General features: G+C 36.1%; 3 protein-coding genes across 6 annotated transcripts in view; 1 reads left to right on the top strand and 2 right to left on the bottom strand.

Annotated features, from left to right (window-relative positions):
- Positions 1 to 59: 59 nt before the first annotated feature.
- Positions 60 to 3361, top strand: pagr1 (PAXIP1 associated glutamate-rich protein 1). 3 transcript variants are annotated; one of them, XM_082152196.1, is made up of 6 exons: positions 73 to 219; positions 314 to 357; positions 457 to 629; positions 1498 to 1825; positions 2782 to 2870; positions 2958 to 3361. In XM_082152196.1, coding segments are annotated over exons 2-6 (843 nt in total). In that variant the 5' UTR covers positions 73 to 219; positions 314 to 355; the 3' UTR covers positions 3209 to 3361. The 3 variants fall into 3 exon arrangements, with proteins under 3 accessions (XP_082008323.1, XP_082008322.1, XP_082008324.1); XM_082152197.1 differs by lacking the exon at positions 314 to 357 and having other exon boundaries at positions 60 to 219; XM_082152198.1 differs by lacking the exons at positions 73 to 219; positions 314 to 357 and having other exon boundaries at positions 440 to 629.
- Positions 3362 to 5213: 1852 nt separating this feature from the next.
- On the bottom strand, positions 5214 to 19509 carry tlcd3bb (TLC domain containing 3Bb). Of its 2 annotated transcripts, none has more exons than XM_082152192.1 (7): positions 17266 to 19509; positions 15410 to 15609; positions 14646 to 14729; positions 13150 to 13372; positions 12950 to 13045; positions 10320 to 10429; positions 5214 to 7933 (listed from the first exon to the last, which is right to left on the bottom strand). In XM_082152192.1, exons 2-7 carry the CDS (start codon positions 15532 to 15534, stop codon positions 7666 to 7668), a joined length of 906 nt encoding a protein of 301 aa, XP_082008318.1. In that variant the 5' UTR covers positions 15535 to 15609; positions 17266 to 19509; the 3' UTR covers positions 5214 to 7665. The 2 variants fall into 2 exon arrangements, with proteins under 2 accessions (XP_082008318.1, XP_082008319.1); XM_082152193.1 differs by lacking the exon at positions 17266 to 19509 and adding an exon at positions 16827 to 17259.
- A 161-nt stretch (positions 19510 to 19670) lies between these two features.
- mazb (MYC-associated zinc finger protein b (purine-binding transcription factor)) overlaps positions 19671 to 22503 on the bottom strand; it is an 11130-nt gene continuing 8297 nt past the window's right edge. Inside the window, exon 7 of the mRNA XM_082152143.1 lies at positions 19671 to 22503. This exon is cut by the window's right edge and continues 628 nt beyond it. The gene's annotated coding sequence lies outside the window, so the exon portion shown is untranslated.

Raw genomic sequence — 22503 nt, forward strand, 5'->3', positions numbered from 1 at the left:
CACTGCAATCCAACAGAAAAGTGTGTAACGGTCATTCGAGCGCATGGTGGCGCTGTGGGCGGATCCTCTCATCCGGGACATGAGACGAATGACGTCAAGGCGCCGAAATAAACAGTGCTCGGCATGAAAACTAATGCAGTATTATTTTCTGAAATAAAAGCACATTGATGCGGTCTACTATCCCGCGCAGCAGTTTGTAACGGAGGTGGGGAAACAACTGTAAGTTTGCCTTCGCCTCTTCATGTTTGTGCAATATAAATAATTATTTATATGTTTCTGAATGATGCTCAGTGAACCCTGTCTGCCCTCAAAGCGCGGAACTAGACAGAACATGATGTATTGACACAGAACCATAATGTAATATTAAATTATAATATTATATAGAATTTAATAGAAATATTATATTCGTTTTCTGAAGTATAGAGTCATGAGTTTGCAGCGTGTGCTTCTCCTCAGGTGTGCAGGGATGCAGGCGGCGGAGGAGGCGCAGTCCTCTCTAGCGGAGCGGGTAGAGTCTATGGGAGTGAGTGAACAGGACAAAACTGCAGGAAAAGAGGAAGAAAAGGATAAAGAAAGAGACGAGGACACGACTGATACCGCAAAGGATACTAAACCGGAGGATGACACAAGTATGCGCTTCACATTTGTCTCCCAGGGGGTTTCGAACTTTCAAACTTAAGTTTAGAGAAAAGATTCCAAAAAAAAAAGAAAAAAAAGATTAAATGTATTTAATATTGCATCTAGAAGTACAGTACTGGAAGCTTACTAAAGTATGGAAGCTTGTTTCAGCCTATCAGAATCGGGTATTTAGACAGACCTTAAGTATAAAACATTTTAAAGGATAATTGCGAGTTATAAAGTCAGAATTGCGATAGAATAGAATCGCTATTACTTTTTAAAAGTTTTTATTATGTGGCGGAAACAATCTAAAAAAACAATCAAATTCTGTAAAAAAAAAAAAAATCTCACAATTGCGAGTTTGCATCTTGAAATTCGGACTTTCATTCTCACATTTTGAGGGTTTTTTGTGTGTTTTTCATCACTGCATAAAACATTTGACATTTTATCTCAGAATTGTGAGATAAAGTGGCTATTACCTTTTTATTTAAATACTTTTTATTGTTTTTCAAAGCTTACATGATAAATAATGAGCAGGAAACTAAATAGTAAAAACTAAATGTTTTCCAAATAATATTTTATACATTTGAAAGAAACATTTTTGCAGTAACAAACTAGGCTTTTATACAAGAAACTACATGGCTTTTAAATTTGAGATGAGAGCGATCATATATGGGGGTCCATGGCATCTGAAACATTGACACCCTCTGCTCTATATCATGATGCTTTTTATATTCTTTACTTATTGTACCTTGGAGAACCATCCAGGCTGTATATCAAAGTACCATGGTATCACCACAATACTTTTTGTAAGGTGTGTAAGTGTGAGATATTGTTTGTCATAATACATATATGAACACTGTAATCGCTTCTATGTAGAGGGAGACCAAGAAGCCATGGATGTAGAGGAGCAGAAAGAGGGAATAACCACAGATGGAGAAATGAATGGAGGTGGAGAAGGGAAGCTGGTGCAGAATGAGGAGGACTGGGAGATCCCTTACAGTGACGAGGAGATGGAGAACCCTAAGAACTGGATGCCTCCACCCGAGGAGATCAAACGCCTGTATGAGCTCCTGTCTAAAGGAGAAGCGCTCGAGCTGAAGTGGGTCGCTCTTCCACGCCGACCTCCGACCCCTCCACGCACGCCCTCACCTGAGAGAGATGGAGAAGACTCGCAGGAGGCCAAACAAGAGGAGGATGAGCTCAAGTGAGTCCCAATATTATACAGATGGAAGAATGTCTATTTACTGCTGTTCACGTTTGGGATTGATACGATTTTAATGTTTTAAAAGTCTCTTCTGCTCAGCAAGAAAAATAACTCCAGTAATTTTGCAAAGTGTTATTACGATTTGAAATATCTGAATATATTGTAAAATGTAATTTATTCCTGTGATCAAAGCTGAATTTTGAGCATCATTACTCCAGTCTTCAGTGTCACTTTTATATGATGATTTGATGCTCAAGAATCAATTTTGAAAACAGTTTTTTTCAGGAATCTTTGATGAATAGAAAGCTCAAAAGAACAGCATTTATTTGAAATAGAAATATTTTGTTACATTATAAATGTCACTTTTGATGAATTGAATGCATCCTTGCTGAATAAAGTTATTAATTTCTTTAATTTCAGGTTATGCAAATTCAGCTTTGCATCACAGGAATAAATTACATTTTATAATATATTCATATAGAAAACAGTTATTTTAAATTGTAATAATACTACACAATATTACTCCTTTTTTTCTGTATTTTTAATCAAATAAAATGGTCTTGGTGAGACTTCTTTTAAAAACATTTAAAAAATCTTACTGATCCCAAACTTTTGAATGGGAGTGTGTGTATACAGTCGAGCAAAGATGGAACAAAGAATTTTTTTATGTTTTTGAAAAGTCTCTTCAAGGCTACATTTATTTGATCAAAAACAGTAATATCGTGAAATATTTTACAATAAAAAAAACTGCTTTTAACATAAATGATCATCAGAAAGTTTCCTAAGCATCAAATCATCATATTATAATGATTTCTACTATATATCAGAATTTGAAATTACATTTAAAAAGTTATTTTGAATAGTTATTTCACAATATTACTGTATTTTTTTAAACACAGTAGGCAATGCCATTTTTAAACAAGTAAAATATATATATCTATTTCTATGTGTTGCAGATCCCTCACACCAACTGAGTTTGATTTTGATGAAGAGCAGACTATGGCAACTCCCAAGAACTCTTTTCTCAATCGCCGCAGGACACCAGGTATGATAAACATATTCTTCCACAATGTATAGATTTGGCAATATTGGCAAACGCAAAATAAATGAGTAATGCGGACTTGAATTCCAGGTTCCTCTGCCCGCTCTTCGGTCAGACGCGAGGCCCGGCTGGACAAAGTGCTGTCGGACATGAAGCGTCACAGAAAGATCGAGGAGCAGATTCTAAGGACAGGTCGTGACCTTTTCAAAAGCGATAAAGCTCGGCCAGGGCCTGCCGTCGAGCCGCCTTTATCACCCAACAGTCAGAGAGAGCGGGAGAAAGAACGAGAACGAGACAGCGACCCCAGCACTGTCTTCAGTCCCAGACAGAGGAGATACTGAGGGAACCACAGACTGCTTGAACGAATGCCATGTTTTTTAACTCTACATAATTCAGCATTTTGCATTGGACAGTGAGACGCTCATATTTTACTGATGTTGTCTTTTTTATTCAAAGGTGTTTTTTTTACAATGTGAATAAATATGTTGCCTAGATTCTGGTGTCTTGCTGTTTTTTTTAATGATATTCATTTCTTGGTAACACTTTACAATAAGGTTACAGTAGTAATTGTTAGTTAATGCAATATATTTGTTACTGAATTGATACATTTTTGTTAAAGTATGTAGAATTCAGAAACCCTTGTTATTAGCGACACCGGTGGCCGTTAAGTGAACTACAGCATTCATGTTTAAAAAAAAATACATTTTATAAAATATTCATATAGAAAACAGTTCTTTTAAATTTTAATAATACTACACAATATTACTCCTTTTTTTTTGGTGACATTTCTTTTAAAAACATTTTAAAAATCTTACTGATCCCAAACTTTTGAATGGCAGTGTGTGTATACAGTCGAGCAAAGGTTTCAAAGAATGTTTGCGCTACAGCAGAAAGCACTTCTGTCCAATGGTGAAGTTGTTTTTCATTCTTTGCTTAGAAGTAAAAAGACTTTGGAAATAGAAATACCTTTGCAGCAATATGCTTTTAACGAACATCCTGACGCCGTCCACACTCCTGAGAGCGACGTTTAGACGAGTGTGTACATATGTGCTGCGCACTTTCCTCTCAATGACAAAATAAACAACAAACAATGACAGCATTGAATACAGCAGTTCAGAAAGCATCTGATCATAGCGATGTGGAAATGTTTAAACCAACTCTGCGATTCACCGGCATCATGTCAACAGATGAAGTTATTCAAATTACACTTATGATAGTTTGATTATAAAGTATATTTGAGACTATATAGATCTGGCTATGTGAGACTAGTTTGAATTAATCCCTTTTCTTTGCATGATATATTGACGTTATGGCACAAATTTGTGTTTATTTATCCTGAACATTGTATAAGATTTTCCCTGGCAAAACATCCTGATTCCTTCACAAAACTCAGTCTACATGCTCTCATAGACACAACCTGGGAAGTGTATATTGATTAATGTGATTAATTCATTCTTACATATAGTCCCTTTAACATAAGTATATAACTACAACTTGAACAGTTAGTTCATGTTAGCTCAGGTCCTTTAAATAATATTAACATATAAAAAACATTATTTTAATCATGCATTAGTAAATGCTGAAATGTACATTAAACTAAGATTAATGAATGCTTTAGGGGTATTTTCATTGTTACTTCATGTAAACTAATATAGTTGTTAACAAATGGAGCCTTATTGTAAAGTGTCACCAATGTTTGTTTGTTTTTCTTTAAAACTCATTTTAATTAAAATAAAACAAAAACAAACGTAACGCTTCGGGGACTTCCACGGTCAGGCAAATATCAGGAAACGTATAATTTCCCTGCTTTCCAGTCATGGAAATGTTTTTATCACAAATATACAGTTTTCTATTTATTATTATTATTTTCTAGTTAGGCTAAACTTGTTCACAAGCCATAGTGATGTTTTATCTTTTTTTACTGAATGATTCATTAGCAAATTGTACTGAATTTTGAGCGAGTTTATCTAGTAATTACAAACCACATCCGGTGTTGAAAGCTCCCAGACTTCATGTTCAGTGCACAACGGGTTCTGTGAAGGTTGAACGTAAGCTGCTGTATTAGCGTGGATCATTCTGTGGCCTGTTAGCCTGAATTACATTGTCTGGATTCAAAGAATCACCCGTCTGGTACAGGCTCTCAAATTAAGAGGAATCAAGAGGACATTTGATGTAAAAAAAAACCATTATCTGTCCTTTTTGACTCCATTTAAGCTGGTTTTAATTCCAGATGGCTCCACAGAGGTCACGATGACTGATGCTCGACATTATCGAGGTCTCAAGTAAACCCCGTACGGCACGTTCACAGACGGACCAGGAGAACCGACAATTATCACATGCAGCATATGAGACAAGAGTATATATTTGAATTACATTTGTACTCATGTTAACAGGTTAAACAGGTTTACATATGGAAAAAACAACAGAAGTTAAACCAACTAAAACATAGAAGCTTTCAAAGAAAACCATCAAAAAGCAGTCGTTGCAGTTCACTAGGAGTAAATAGTTGGGATATCGGTGCACATGGTACATTATAGAGGGTTCACGAGGGACAAAGATGGAATATACACATGCAAAAAGTCATATACCCAATTCAGTGCAATGGACATTTTGCACCTGTGTGTTTTTTTCAGTCATTTTTAGCTTCAGAAACAGGTCTTCTGGCAGGACACTTTGCAATGTTATTCATTTGTCTCTGATAAGTGGTACGGTTGAACTTGCAAGAGCTTGAAAGCTGCGTTATTAAATAAAACATACTGGGCCAAATTCATCTGCAAATGAATCCTTGATTTATGACTAGACAGAGATTAGATAGCTTGAGTGACCCATTAACAAACAAAACGGGCTAAAAATAAATCAAAATGGTAGATATCTTCCAAACAAAGCACAATAAATTAGGAACGTTTATCTGTGAGATGAACAAAATGGCGTTGAAGACAACAAAATGAATAAAGTGCAAATAAATTTCACATTGACCATGTAAAGTATCACATTTGTTTGGGGGAAACTCGCCTCTGGCCAAAACTAAAGTGTAAAAAGATCGGGGATAAGGTTGTCGGAGTTTCCACAGGGATAAGGCAGCTTAATATATATCTGATCATGTCCCTTTAAAACATATGCAGGGTTTCAGGACTCAGGTCTTTGTTTGAAGAGGTTATACTAGGGACACATGTTAAACAATTTCCTGGTAAAACTGCGCTTGATCACAGGTTGAATCGGAGAACATTCAAGGTAGCTACTTTCCATTACGTGTAACGCTTGTTTTCTGAGCATGTACACAATAATACATTCCCAAACCCTGAGCTGCCTCTTTCTCCGACAGACAGGGTTTGATGGGGTTTCCTTCATTTGATCAGCTCTGGTTGAGGAATAGTTCACCACAAAAATGAAAGTTTTTCTTTCTTCTGTGGAACACAAAAGTAGATATTAGGTCAAATGTACAAATGTTTTCCATCCAGACAGTGATTTATACGCTATATTCCAGTCTTCTGAGGCCATACTATATTTTAGGAACAAAATGAAAATGCATTTTTCATCTGTACATGTTGAATAGACTTTGCTTTTAGCATTTAAAAAGCTTGATTTTAGTCTTTAGTATTTAATTTTTATTTAATTTTAACAAAATGGTATAGAATTATAACATCGTCTTATCATATCGGCCTGAATTTGAATATACTTACACTGTCGTTTAAAAGTTTGGTCGGTAAGATGTTTTAACGTTGCTCGCCATTTATTTAATAAAAACAGTAAAATTGTGCGATATTACAATTTAAAGCAACTGTTTTCAATGTGAATATATTGTCAAATGTAATTTATTCCTGTAATCAAAGCTGATTTTCAGCATCATTACTCCAGTCACATGATCCTTCAGAAATCATTCAAATATGATGATTTGATGCTAAAGAAACATTTCTGATTATTATCAGTGTTGAAAACAGTTGTATTGCTTCATATTTATGTGTATTCTTTGATGAATAGAAAATATTTTTTCAAAATAGAAATATTTAGTGACATACTATAATAAATGTCTTTACTGTCTCTTTTGACCAATTTATTGCATCCTTGCTGAATAAAAGTGTTCATTTATTTATTTATTTATTTATTTATTTTTAAATCGTACCGACCTCAAACATTTGATCGGTAGTGTATCTGTATATGGTCCTTTTTTCAATTTTGGAACAGAATAAATCACTGTATGGAAAAGTGCAGCTCAGACATTCTGCATAACATCTCAAATTTGTGTTTCACTAATAAAATAAATGTTCATTTTGGGGTAAACTGTCCCTTTAAACCGAACGAGAGGCCTTCGGACTGAACTCTCCAGAGATATTAAAGCTTGGGTTGCTCATTGTAGACCAGTGCTAAATATAATAAGTCAAGGACTTTTCTATGAATGATGTATCTGCAACACTACAATAATAAATGCAAAGAACAGACCTCAGGCACGAGACCTCAGTTTGACATTCCGCGACCCCTTCAAAGTGCCTCAAACAAAAAGTGCTTCTCTGGGTTCAGAAATGTTCTGGCGTAAAATTTGCACTTATTGCCTCAGTTGTGATGTGGCCGTTGTGTAGACACTTCCACTGATGTTTTCACCATAGCTTCCCTTGATCTACTAAAGCATGTCTTATATACAGTACACGAGCCCTGTAACTAAACATAATGCTGTTCTGTAATGCATTACAGGGCGTCTAGTCTATTTCAGTACCTCTTTAATCACTCTGTGTACTTCCTTGGCAACCTGCCCTTCTACTCAGCCGTTCATCCAATCACGTCTCGTTTGCATAAGCTCCTCCCCTCAGTGAGACATTGTGGGTGTGTCCCGACCCCCCATCTGTGTACTGTATCCATTGGCGGACTGAGGCATTCCCTCGTGTCCTTCATACTCGGGCTTGACCGGAGCCGTGGGTTTGCGGGAGTGCGAGGACCGGCCGGTGAACAGGCGCAGAGCTCCTCTGCAGATCAGGGAGAACCAGTAGAGCTGCGGGGCCATGAGCAGACCCGCTCCGAGATTACACTGCCAGGGCACCACAAAAGGGACCCGGTAGAAGGGAATCGAGGCGTACCTGGAAAAGAGGAAATGGACAGAGAATGTGGACGGAAACTTAAGAACTTGAGTTATAATCAAAACGCTAAAAGAGTATGTTTCTCCCTAAAGATGGTTTCGGGATCATTGTCACCTCAGAGCGGGAGTTAGGAAAAGGAAGAAAGTTATAGGAATAGTTCAAAAAAAAAAAATCCGTAATTATTTACTCACCCTCATGTTTATCCAAACCTATATGCTGTTATTTTTCAGTGCAACCCTCTACAATGCCAGTAAATCACTCGCATATGCCACCAAATATCATGCTAGGCGACTGAAAATGTCTTAAATTAGCCAATGGCTAGTAAAGAGTAAGATTTCAGTCGCCTGTTATTGAGAGGCAAAAAATAAGTTTAGCGCAGATTTAATTTCACTGCTGCTTGGCTGAGAGCGCTCACTGTCGCTTTCTCTCATGCGAGAGAGGTTTACGTGCGCCACTTAAAGAGAACTGACGTGCTAGATCTAAATGCAGGGCTCGTATAAATAATGACTGCCGTGGTTGACAGAACTGTCACGTGTTTTTAAGCTTTGCCAATTTAAACATTCAAGCGCAAGAAGACGCGAAAATAACTGGCACATCCGAAGCACGAGCCCAGCACATGCTCTCTTTCATGTCTTCTTGCGCTTGAACGGACGGTTTAACACAAAATGATGCCCGTCTTGGCGAGTATCCTAGTAAACACAGTAGCCTAGGTTATGTCTTAAGTGAACGAAAACAGTGGAGAAAGAAAACGCATGTGTGACAGTATCAGTAGGCCTATATTGAACATTACGTCTTTAAAGTGACAGCAGCCTAATATTCCTGCTATTTTTAATGTTAATCAAACAACAAAAGACTCACTCAATGCTCTTGACTAAATTACTTTTGTAACTTTAATAAGGCTTCATCTATATTAATTTATCCAGTGAAGAATATGCAGTTATTTTACATTTGATTATTCAATTTCTGTACCTAATCTGTAAGTAACTACTGTTAGATCTACCTGAAAAATCACTGGTCATTTCATTTGTATTTTTCTTCTATTGTGTTTATTTGTGCTATTGCTTGTAGTTTGATTGTTTGTTCTTATTTTATTACAGACTGCTTACTTGTCTTTAATAATAGTGTTTAAAATGTATATTTTATATTATTTTTATGTATTTTTTATTTGCATTGTTCTTACATTCCATGTTAAAAGTCTGACGAGTAAAAATAAAAAATGTACTAGCCAATGGCAACTGGAGTTTAGTGTGTCCGTAGAGGGTTGCAGTGTACCCTGGGAAAACCCAGACAAACTTCCGGCAAATTTAGATTTGCTCTGCAAGTAGTCTGGCAAAGAGCCCATTCAAGCCGATTTCTAATCCGTCCAAATCGAGGCACCAATCAGAAACGTTGAGGCGGGCTTTACACGATGACAATCACTCTGATTGGTTTAAGGTCTATCCAATTGCACCCAGAGGCATTTGAGCGACGTCCGTTGGTGAAGCGCAGCAACTTTTAAATGCATTATTATATTCAAATTGCAAACACATGAGGACAGTCTCCATGAAAGACCCACTGGCAGATGAACGTGCTACTACATTTCTCTCCGAAACGGTAGGAAATGAAATTAGATTTAATAGAGGATTTTAACTGTGACAAGATGATTGACAGGGCAGTTTAAGTGACAGGATGCACGCGACAGATCCGTCCGATAAAGATGATGAAGTAGTATGTCCCAAAGCTTGCCTGCTTTTTTGCTACACATTCAAAAGTAAATACCTTTTCTTCACAAAAAGAGTACATACTTTTATGGCGTAGTGTAACTTAGGCGAATTGGGACGCAGCATATGGCTTTACACGATGACGATCTCTGATTGGTTTTAGGTCTATCCAATTGTGCCCAGAGGCATTTGAGCGACGTCCGTTGGTGACGCCCCTTTGGAAATTAGTTATTAATGAAGCTTTGCCGGACCATAACTCAGTTACTACTGAGAATTTTCTGGTTTTAACCAGGCTAGTTGCAGAGTAAAACAGAAGAACATTTTACTTTTGTGTTCCATTGAACAAAACATAACTGTAACGTTTTACAATGAGGTTCTATTTATTAACATTAGTTAACTACATTTAACAAGAACTAACAATGAAAAAAATACTTTTAAAGCATTCAATGGACCTGAGCTAACAATGAGCACTTGTGTTAAAGTTAACAAAGATTAATAAAAACTGTACCAAATGTATTACTCATTGTTAGTTAATGGTAACTAATGTTACGTAAAGGGACCTTATTGTAAAGTCTTATGAAAACAACAATATACAAGCAAGAAAAACATGGGAGTGAGTAAATAATGCTAGAATTTTTGTGAGAGCTATTCCTGTAAAAGTGAAAGAAGCTTTAAAAGAGACATACCTTCCGTAAACGTAGTAGAGATAGGGGAAGAGAAGGACTCGACAGAGGAAGAAAGTGATCAGCATAACAGCTCCATTCACTTTGTGAAGAAGTGTGTGCTGTTGCTTGTACTTAACAGTAGGAAAGAAAGAGAACAAGACAAATAGAGAGAATAAGTAATGCAACTTGATGAAAGAAGGGGAAATAAGTAAGAGGAAAAAGAACGAGTGTTATAGATTTTGAAATGCACGCCTGAAAACTGAGTTGACAATAAAAGGGTCATATTTATTATTATGCTTTTTCCCCAACTCACTACTTTTTGAACACGTAGTATTTAGTAATATTTTACAATCCATTTAATCATAATGATGTGAGATAGACAGACAGACAGATAGACAGATAGATAGATAGATAGATAGATAGATAGATAGATAGATAGATAGATAGATAGATAGATAGATAGATAGATAGATAGATAGATAGACAGACAGACAGACATATCATAGATAGATAGATAGATAGATAGATAGATAGATAGATAGATAGATAGATAGATAGATAGATAGATAGATAGAGACAGACAGACAGATAGATCAGTGGTTCCCAAACCTGTCCTGAAGGACCCCCAACACTGCACATTTTCTTTGTCTCCCTAATCAAACACACCTGATTCAACTCATCAGCTCATTATCACATGTGATAATGAGCTGATGAGTTGAATCAGGTGTGTTTGATTAGGGAGACAAAGAAAATGTGCAGTGTTGGGGTGCCTTCAGGACAGGTTTGGGAACCACTGAGATAGATGGATGGATAGATGGATGGATGGATGGATGTATGGATGGATAGACAGATACAGACAGACAGACAGATAGATAGATGGATGGATGGATGGATGGATGGATGGATGGATGGATGGATAGACAGATACAGACAGACAGCCAGATAGATGGATGGATGGATGGATGGATGGATGGATGGATGGATGGATAGACAGATACAGACAGACAGACGGACGGATGGATGGATGGATGGATGGATGTATGGATGGATGTATAGATGGATGTATAGATGGATGTATAGATGGATAGACAGAGACAGACGGACGGATGGATGGATGTGGAACCGCCAGACAATGACAGACAGAGGGCAACAGATGGAAGGAGTGTTTTTGGAAACCTGTTAGGAAACTCCTTATTTTCCATTTCCACTTCCGGAGTTGATGGGCTCCATTGACTTCCATAATATTTTTTTTCCTACTATAGAAGTCAATGGAGTCCATCAACTGTCTGATTACCGACATTCTTCAAAATATCTTCTTTTGTGTTCAGCAGAAGACAGAAATTCATACAGGTTTTGAAACAACTTGAGGGCGAGCAAATGATGACAGCATTTTCATTTTTCAAGTGAACTATTCCTTTAATGACAGATAAATAGCATAAATAACATACTTCACCTTTAAGAAAACTTAATGTTGGATGTGTAGCAAGTAATTGAAACACACTTATTCCGTACACTCAGCAGTGGTAAAAACACACATGCTGTCACCTGACTCAGTGCCAAACTAAACTGTGTTATGCCATATACTGGAGGCTGGGAGGAGGGGAGGGGGGGACGGGGAACAGAGCCAGATATCATATTATGTGTTAAATCTCATCTCAATTCAGAGAGCTATATTCAGAAGCAGCTGTGGCTATCAGGCTATAGACCAGGCTCTGAGAGGGCGAAGAAGAAGAAAGAATGCATAACTTTATCTATCTTGACACGTTCATTCCGAACACGCCTTTCTATTAAAAGAAGTTTTAAAGGCGTACATGTCTGTCTCATGTCACTGAAATATGTACTGACAAGAATTTATGGTAAACTAAAATATATTTTAATGCTATTTCGATTGAAACTTGTGCCCTGTTTTTAAATATATTTGCAACTACACATTTGTAATGAAGTTGTAATTAAGTACATTTAAAACATATTAACTTTAATTGTAATATCAAACAACACACTGCAGTTGAAATTATGATCAAGTACTTCACATGTGAGTCGACACATCAACATAAGTGTAGTTCTCTCGTGAAGCATGACGAAAGATGATTAAAACAATGATTTCAAATGTAAAGTTAAACTTTCAAAGAGCACTTTTTAAAGCGTGTTAAGAAAGTCATGAAAGTGTACGAGGCCTTATATTTCATTAATATTATAATATTTGCAAGTACAGTTTTTTAAAATATACTTTTAAGATTTGAAGTACACTACAAGTGCGCATTCAATACAATAAAGCACACTTCTCTTTCACAAGGGGACATATTTGGAACAACATAAGGATGAATAAATTATTCTAATAAATAATTTTGAGTGAGCTATCACTTTAAGTGTGTGTGTGTGTGTGTGTGTGTGTGTGTGTGTGTGTTTCCTTTCCAGTAATTGCATTAGCATTTATTTATTTTCTGTCAGGGTTCAGGCCAGACTTGCATATGTGAAGTCAGCACTTCTGTAAATACACTTTACTATGAATAATGTATTAAAGTATGACAGAACTGAAGCTGTGCTTAATGTTGTACACACACACACACACACACTGTTAAGACTAAAGCAGAGCCTGATGAATCACGGAGAGAATACCACAGAAGCACTCATCAGATCAATAATGAAGATACCTGGATGAGGATTTTTCCCAGACAGACGGACGGAGTGCTGAGTTCAGCCAGGAACATGACACCCTGGAAGTAATCGCCCTTCCCCTGCCTCCAGAACTGGAAGTCAAAGTGAGAGAAAGAGCAGATCTGAACATGAACTCGAGATTCTCGGAGTTAAAATGCTTTATTAGAGATTCTGGATCATTAAAGCATCGCTTTACCACAGAGATGGGGAAGCATGCGGTGACCATGACGACGTGATGTAAGACCATGAGGAACTCTCGGCGGAGATAACCGGCGACTGCCACGGCCTTGGATCTGGAGCCGTTGTCCACCTCGTGACCTTTGACCTGGAGCTTGTGCCAGTAACACAGGAACATGGCGTAGATGTCATACACAAAGTACGGCACGGCAAACAAAATGTAGGAGCAGGTCAGCCAATGTCTGAGAAGGAAACACAGAGACAGATGGACTGAGAACAGGACGGGGAAACGTTACCTTTAACTTGGTTAAAGGCTTCCCAAACTTTGATCCCTTTCTGAGGAGACACTTTTTTCATGTAATGTATGAAGACATTAAATGCAGAAATAGTAAGTATGATATCATAAAGACATACTCTTGGCTGCTTTTAAATTCTCATTGTACTGAAGTCAAAATAATTATTAAAATATTATCTGGAAAATATGAAATTTTCCAAATAAAATAGTTAAATGGTCATTTTTTATCAAATTTTCCCCCTGATTTATTGTACATGCTATAAAACCATTAAAACATGAGCTTTTCTAGAAGTGTCAGTATATAACAAAAATTAAATGAGTAAATCTATCAAATGTGATACATTGTAGTTCTTTAAATTATATTATCAAATATATATTTCCGTTCAAAGGTTTATTGTCAGCAAGGTTTTCATTTCTTTAATTTCTTCTGCTCACCAAGGCTGCATTTATTTGATCTAAAATACAGTACAATTATGAAATATTCAAATATATATATATTATTATTATTATTATTATTATTAAAATAACTGCTTTCAATTTCAAAATATTTTAATATACATATATTGGGTAAATAAAATTTAAAAAAAATACATATATATATGATCAAAGCTGAATTTTCAGCATCGTTACTCCAGTCTTCAGTGTCACATGATCATTCAGAAATCATTCTAATATGATGATTTGCTGCTCAAGAAATATTTCTGATTATGTATTTTTGTGGAAAACTGTTTCTCAGGATTCTTTGATGAATAGAAAGTTCAAAAGAGCAGCATTTATTTGAAATAAAAATATTTTGTGTCTTCTGTCACTTTTGATCAATTTAATGCATCCTTGTTGGATAAAAGTATTAATTTCTTTCCAAAGACTAAACAAAAACAAACTTATCCCAAACTTTTAAATGGTTGTGTAATCAAATAAATATGGCTATTGCTGTATTATTATTGAATTCCAACGGCCAGACCATGTTAGTCATAAGTTCAGTATTCATTTAGTTGAATCCCAAGGTTAATCATCATATCTCACAGCACAAATACATAATCATAATTGTATGTGTATAGCTTTTATCTTTTTTAAACTGACCAACAAATACATCAACAAATCGATCGGTTTTTATTACATCTTGTCATTTGGAACAAAGAGCGCCAAAACTACATCTGTTCTGATTAAGATTTGATATAAATTGATTTTATGTCCCAAAAAGTGATGACTGTTGCACCTACTGGTCCTCGATGATGTCCTGACAGGAAGAGGAGATGATGTAACCAGCCGTAGAAGCCATAATAGCTTGGATGGATGACACCAACCTTGAAAATATAACAAAACAAGTACAGCCAGTGCTCTTCAATGTCTTTTCACTTTTCTCCATATTGTCCAGTAATGTTTCTAACTAAATAAAAACATTACTAACAACTTATGGCCAAACATAAGCTGTTTAAAGAGGACCTATTATGCTTTTTTACATGTTACTTTCTTTAGTGTGTAATGTTGCTGTTTGAGCATGAAAGAGCGTGAGTTATTCTCTATGTTAGTGTCACTGTTTCTGAACTCCCTGAAACACCTCTATTGTTGTCATGAGTTTCTTCCGGGAACGAACACGTCACAATATTCCTCATTTAAATAATTCATACGCAGAATAAAGGGGCGGGGCCTGGTTGAGTTCGTTAGTAGTGTGTTGAAACTGGCGGTTATGGTAAGGGGTGAGACATTTCCCAAACACCCTCGAACCGCTTGACCAATCACAACACACTGGCCCAGTCGACCAATCAGAGCACAGCGTGCTTATCAGAAGGAGGGGCTTCATAGAGACGGGAACTAAACAGAGCGTTACTGACAGAGAGGTTGCTACAATAATGTCAAGTATTTGAAAAATAATGTTTTTTGAATATTCAAGCATGAAAACCTATTCTAGTCGAGTCCAAAAACAAAATCAAGACTTTGTAAAAGGGCATAATAGAACAACTTTAGCTTGTGTGCGAGTCTTTACCTGGCTGACACGATGACGGCATCGCCCTCATTCCAGCGCAGTCCAGGGATGGATTTGAGACATTTCTTGGACAACAGGAAGAGGCCCGGGAAGAACACGGACCCCGCCGCTAAGATGGACAACATGGTCTCTGGTAGGAGAACTCTGATAATACTGTGTTCAAGAAAGCCCTCCGCAGACGTCCCGTCCGGCTCCCCCTTCTGTAACACAATACAGTGAGGAACTGAGAGCTTATGAAGAAACAAACTAACAAATGACTGAAGCTTTTCAAATGGAAATAGTGATGATAAAGAACAGGAGGGGAAAATGGATTCTCTTGAGTATGAATTGTGTTGCATAAACCTAGTTATTATGTACGCCCCATATGGTGCCACATGTGGCCCGTCACAAGCAACTTAAGTCTGACACATGCAAACCAAGTCACATGTCATCGGCAGAACTAATGTTCAGAGTCAATAATATCCTGCATTTTCTGCCCTGAATTACACATGCCCTGTATTAATACAATGCAACCTATTGTAAATGTTTAATAATGACGGACTGTGAACATTCAAAGTGCACTTTTAATACATTTTAAATAGAACATGAATATACATTAACAATACACTAAATAAATGTATTAAATTCATTACATACATATTAAAATACCTATGATAACTTTTTTATTTGAGGCATACTGTGGTTACAAGAATAAAAAATATGTTGAAAAGTATAGAAATCAGAAAAATACATTAGAAAATTCATAATGTAGTGTTTTTGAAAATATGGTTATTTATGAAGTAAGCAGAAATTACATAAATATTTATAAATATGTATTAAGTTAATAAACATTAAAAATATTTAATAGTGAACTACAATATTATAAATAATAATTATATAATTTTTAAAAATGATATAGTGCAATCATATTTTATAGAATACATTATGCATATTATTACATATATATTTATGAATTAATATAAATATATTTATAAATTGCTTAAAGAAGTTAATAAAAATGCACGTGTGATTACAGAAATAGCTATAAATGTAATGTTATTTAATATCAATCAATTAACATTAATTATAATAATATTTATACATAATAATTATATAAAATCTTTTAAAAGCAGTACCATGATGCAATTGTATTTAATAGAATATATGATGCATACTAAATGCTGGTAAAGGATTATACTAATAATATTTGTATCAATAATAGTAAATATAAAACACAGTAGGCTAATTTAAGAGATGACCGTGTCATAAATGCCCCAGAAAACAAGTGATGAGTGAATAGTGTTTTGACAGGCCTCTATTGCTGTCCAAAACAAAGGATGGGACCTGCATCCCATCATCATCATCATCCTCATCACTAACGCTGTTGGACATCCATCAATCCCAGCACACAAACATGCTTCTCCACAGCTTCACTGACCTCTCCATTACAGCAGATATAGCATTAATATTCTTTTAGAGGAGCATTTATCATTTCTAGCCCACAGCTCGTAAATCAGCTGGTGTAAATGCACGTGGAGCCCTGCTAAAGGCACAGACAAAAATGCGCAATGCGCTATCATGTAATCTAAAAAAAAAACGCAGGTTTAGGAAGAAAAGTAGCAGCACGTTGTCTCAATCTAACTACATACAAAATGGTCGACCACCCTTTCATTCAAAACATTACTAAGTGACAAACGCGTCCCTCTCTGGTAACGACGCGTTATTGGTTAATGGAAGACAATGCTCTCGTGGATTTGCGTGATAATAATGGTCGCCAGCATTTGGAATAGTTCATAGTTCGTTTCTGCCAAACTAACAAACATATTATGGAACATGTTCTGAATGACAAAATGAATGAAGCGAGATGATGAACATACGTGACTGTCAGCGGCCTGTCGACCCTCGCGTCCTCCTGCAAACAAATAGCGAAGAGCGGGTGCATGTTTTATCTACTGACATGGTTTTTGGTGTGTATTTGCAGTGTCTCTGAAGTCAATAATTCTAGAGAAGAAGCTCCGCTGCTCAAATATGCGCTTGCTGTGTTTGTTCAGTCCGCTTTTGCGCACAGAATCGCTCGGAAATCTCCCGACGTCGCTTGAATGTCTCGGTTTAGTTCCTGCGAGACGATGTTTCCAGCCACTGAAATGCGACTCCTCCACAGTGGTGAGATAAAGTCCGTTCTCCTGCCTGGTTTCATGCTACATTATCGATCAGATTCCCACAGAGGACAGCAGTGCGATGGCAGCAGCAGCAACGCTGCAACGCGCGCGTCCATCACCATCAAATCAATAACGCAACTCTTGTCTTCACAAACCACACAGGACTCCGACGCTTTCTCTAGTGTCGACCTTTCCACCCATAAGCTGCTGTTATGTAGGTCAGTGGAGAGCTTGAGAGCACCATCATCATCATCATCATCAGAACATCTGAGGTGCGGATTTCACGCTCTTGTTGTGATAAAAACAATGAGCGGAACGGAGAGTTCGTCCCTCCGGAGCACAAAATGAGGACGCATGTGGGATCTGCTAATTGTTTGTTAGTGGATTCGGGCAATTCTTTGGGGGGTAAACGAATAAAAACGTCAGTGGCAATCCCTCGAGACGAAATGTATCCAAAACTGTTTCCATATTAATGGAAGCATTTGTGTTTTATGTCATGCAACGTTACATGCAGTCAAAATGTGGGTGGATTGTCAGTTATGGGCACTTGGAATGTTTAAAAGTGAATCTTCGTTCATTCTGTGTTAAATCGTTCATCTTTTGGCCCAGAATAAAGATCTGAAGTGTAGCTTGGAGTATGTGAGACGATGTGGACACTGACACACATCACTTTTTGGAAAAAGAGTTGGGATTTGGAAAGCCTTGGATTTGATAACACAAATTAATTAAATCTGAATGCATATAATACAAATAAACGACTGTTTCTGAATTAAAATTCTCAAATACAGGTTGAGCTGTCCAAATACAAACTCATGTTTTTCTATCAAATGTTTGGTGATGGTAATGACTGCTGTATCAAGGACAGCAATTGTGTTATATGAAAACAAAATACCATTTTTACCCTTAAATGCCAAACGAGTACTATTTAATTAATAAATAATCTCAATTAATGAAATGCTTTGGTGTGATCAGATGTGGTGTGAGAACACACTAATTCTAATGAAAAAAAATTCTAAAATCTAAAATAGAGAATTTATTATAAATTGAACATTTCAACACTATAAAGGCACTTGCAAAAGGCTATAAATCTACACGAGTACTGTACAAAATAAATGAGTGTTTCTGAATTAATATTCTGAAATACCGACTGGGTTGTTCAAATACACACTTTTATGAAAAGATTTTCCTATAAAATGTTTGATATGATATACAGTATATATATATATACACACACACACACAAAATAATCACTGCAGTAATGATCCAATAATTGACTCTTTAAATCCAAACAACAACTTTTTTGGGGGGACTGGGCAGTGTATATACTGTACATCATTACACACACACACACAAAAATACCAAATGAGTTAAAATTCATATTTTTCTTATGAAGTTCTCTAGAAAAAGTTAAAAAGTCTAAAATACCGGAATTATGGCAAATTTAACATTTCAACACTTTGTAAAAATAAACATCAAAAAGTAAAATATAAAAATAAAAAGTACAAGTACAAATTTAAATTTTTAATGCTTATATTCAAAAAAGACAATGTAACATTTAAACCCAAAATAAAGTAAGTAGTCCAGGCAGAGTTTATGGTTATTGGTGTATCGTCTGAGGGATATCAATGCTGCGTTGTAAGCACTGTAACAATCCCTGTCATTTACTGCTTGGTTGCACATGTTGATGTAAATGCTTTGAATTTACACGTATAATGAGAGGACAGTGAAAGGGCACAAATATTGACACCTGCAGTCCTGAGATCCGACTGGCCACAGTCCAGCGTCCAACACGAGGTCTAAAGCTCACCACATCTGATCACACCAAAGCGTTTCATGAATTATTGATGCGCTCGAGATAAATTACAACACAGAGAGAACATCCAAGAAAAAGAGTCTCTTCAGGAAGATCAGAAAGCACTGTGCGGTTCACTGACTTCATTCACTTCCGTGTGTTTGTTCTCGTTTCTCCTGCTTTCTCAGTGACCCCGTTTAGACTGATATGGATTATTATTTTAGATGGGCAAATATGATTGGGCGGAAGAGGAGGTCAAGGTCAGATCTGCACACACACACACACACACACACACTAATCTTGACAATATAAGTCACGTGACCCACAGAGATATGATTACTCCATTTCCTTTTAATAGTCAAAATTACAAAATGATAACATGATCTACATCATCTACAAAATAATAACATAATATCCATGATCATGGTAAGCATCAACATTTTTGTTTTGCTCTGTTTATAGACATGCATACTGCTGAGAAATATAAAAATATAAATATAAATACATCCCAATATTATCTTACTTTCCTTTTTTTACTGGTTCATCGTCGACTATAATTTAAAATAGTTGTAGTGTTTGACAAATTAAATGCGGTAGAGTACAATAAGGCATTGAGATGCATTGCCAGAGCTGTACAGAGATTAGAGGTATTATTTCAGCTTAATGCTAAATTAAAGAGAACCTAAATATGATCTGAAGCTTATAATAATAACAACTACATTTCTAGACAGGAAGAACAAATCTCATAATCAAATTAAGCTCATGAATAACCAGATATACCAGTATACAGTACCAACACTAAACTGATCAAACAAATCACTCCAGTACAAAACCAAGGACAAATCTTTTTTTTTTTCCTCCGTCGTTTTTAAACCTTGAGCGTGTGTGAAGTTCAGTTTTCCTTGAGCGTACATGATTAAGCCCTTCTTTAAACACACCATTCACACATTAATAACAAAAAAAAAAAAAAAAATCTTCTACAAAAGAGCCTTTTGCTGAAAGTCTCAATGGAAGCAGTAACAACAGCTGCACTCCTTTCATTTGACGGCTGCGGCTCAGAAAAAGAAAAAAACACCAGGACAAATCTGAAGGAAAACAGCAAAGCCTTTAAACACTTCTTCCTATTATCTTCCCTCTCTTTGAAGTTCCTAGTTCAGCACCTCCTCATTACACAGGGAAAGTCAGGCAGAGGATTCATAGTTTCAACAGTTCATGTTCTCCTATAGATGGAGGATCGGAGGAGGAAAACGTGGATATTTTAAAAGCCTACAGTACAGTCATGACCAAATGATTAGACTCACATAAGCATCCTACAATATTTCAGGTTTGATCACATCTCACACAACATCAAAAAATTTTACATTCTAAAATGTAACCATTTAGGACAGTCCTGTAAAAGAAGCTAGCAACTAAATCTGGGTGTTTTTCCTATGGATTTATGAGCAGTCAGCACATCTCAGGACAGGTTGAACGAGTATAATGGTCGTCTCTGGATAATCAGTGACAAATTCAAAGTCACACAGACACAAACAGAGTTTAATTATTTGGCCAGTCCCGTACAGATATGACTGGATGTGTGAACCTCCAGTTCATGTCCAAAATAATAATAATAATAATAATAATAATAATAATAATAAAGGACTACTATTACTACTAGTCGACTGTTATGATTTTGGCATTGTGACATTATTTTATTGAACATTTCATATTATTAGTAATACACATTACTGGTATTTAAAAAAAAAGTTGTTTGTTTTGTACAATTTTTTTATCCGCATAAATTAAAGGCAGTGCAAAAGCCATGATGTACACTACCATTCAAATGTTTGGGATCAGTAAGAATTTTTTAGAGAAATTAATACTTTTATTCAGAAAGGATGCATTAAATTGATCAAAAGGTCACAGTAAAGACCTTTAAGTTACAAAATATGTCTATTTAAAAATTAAAATTTCTTTTGAACTTTGTTCAAAGAATCCTAAAAAAACTGTTTTCAACATTGATAATAATCAGAAATGTTTCTTGAGCAGCAGATCATCATATTAGAATGATTTCTGAAGGATCATGTGACACTGAAGACTGGAGTAATGATGCTGAAAATTCAGCTTTACATTACATGAATAAATTACATTTTACAATATATCCACATAGAAAATAGTTATTTTAAATTGTAATAATATTTCACAATTATACTGTTCTTACTGTATTTTTGATCAAATAAATGGTGAGCAGAAACAAAACATTCAAAAACATTAAGAAATATTTCCTACCCCAAACTTTTGAATGGTAGAAATACTTTACAAATTTAATAATGTATCATTGTTTTGTTTTCAAATTATGGTAGAGAATTGGGTGAACTACTTTCATGCAAATAATGCCACAACGACAAATATTTTAATGGATTTAAAAACAGACTATTTCTTTTTTCTTTCTCTTGATTTTGGAGTGAAATATAACCTGCCATCTGCCATTGTTTTTGTCTTTTCTGGACGCAACTACTTCCTCTTTCATCTCATGCAACCTCTCGTTTTCACCTTTCAGCTCTTGCTTCTGCTTTTTTGTCTTTCAGAGTCACCAGAACCATTAATGACTTATGAATGGATCTTGAGACCAGTTTATGGCGGTGGACATCTGGCAGACAAATAGGAAATCATATTACAGGCAGAAGAAATACAGTAGCAATACACAATCAATCACAGTATCATCAGAGTCCTGCAGCGATGAAAACAGACAAGTTGAAAGGGAGAGAAGACGACAACGAAAGAGAAACCAGCGCGATGTGGCCATGGTGATCGTTCACCCGACATTTACTCACCCATATGACTTCCTTTTTCCGTAGAACATAAAAGAAGAAATTTAGCAGAATGTCTGAGCTGCTCTCTTCCATGCAATGAAAATCAACCGCCTCCAAAGCTTCGAGGAGGACAAGAAAAGCTCCATTTTGTGACAGAAAGTCATACGAAATGTGAATAAAAGTGAGTAAATGGGCGAACTTCCGCTTTAAAGTAAAAATACTGCCCTCTAAGTCTCTTTTCCCACCTTTATGCCCTGATCCTTCTTGTTAAGCCAAGACAGCCTAGGAAGACTAAATAGTCATCCTGCAACCTCAGCAAGACAAGAAAATGTACATATGAATCTGGTTTTGAGAGGGATAAGTGTAAAGCGA

Source organism: Leuciscus leuciscus (assembly GCF_965113295.1).
Source record: "Leuciscus leuciscus genome assembly, chromosome: 21".
NCBI classification, from domain to species: Eukaryota; Metazoa; Chordata; class Actinopteri; order Cypriniformes; family Leuciscidae; genus Leuciscus; species Leuciscus leuciscus.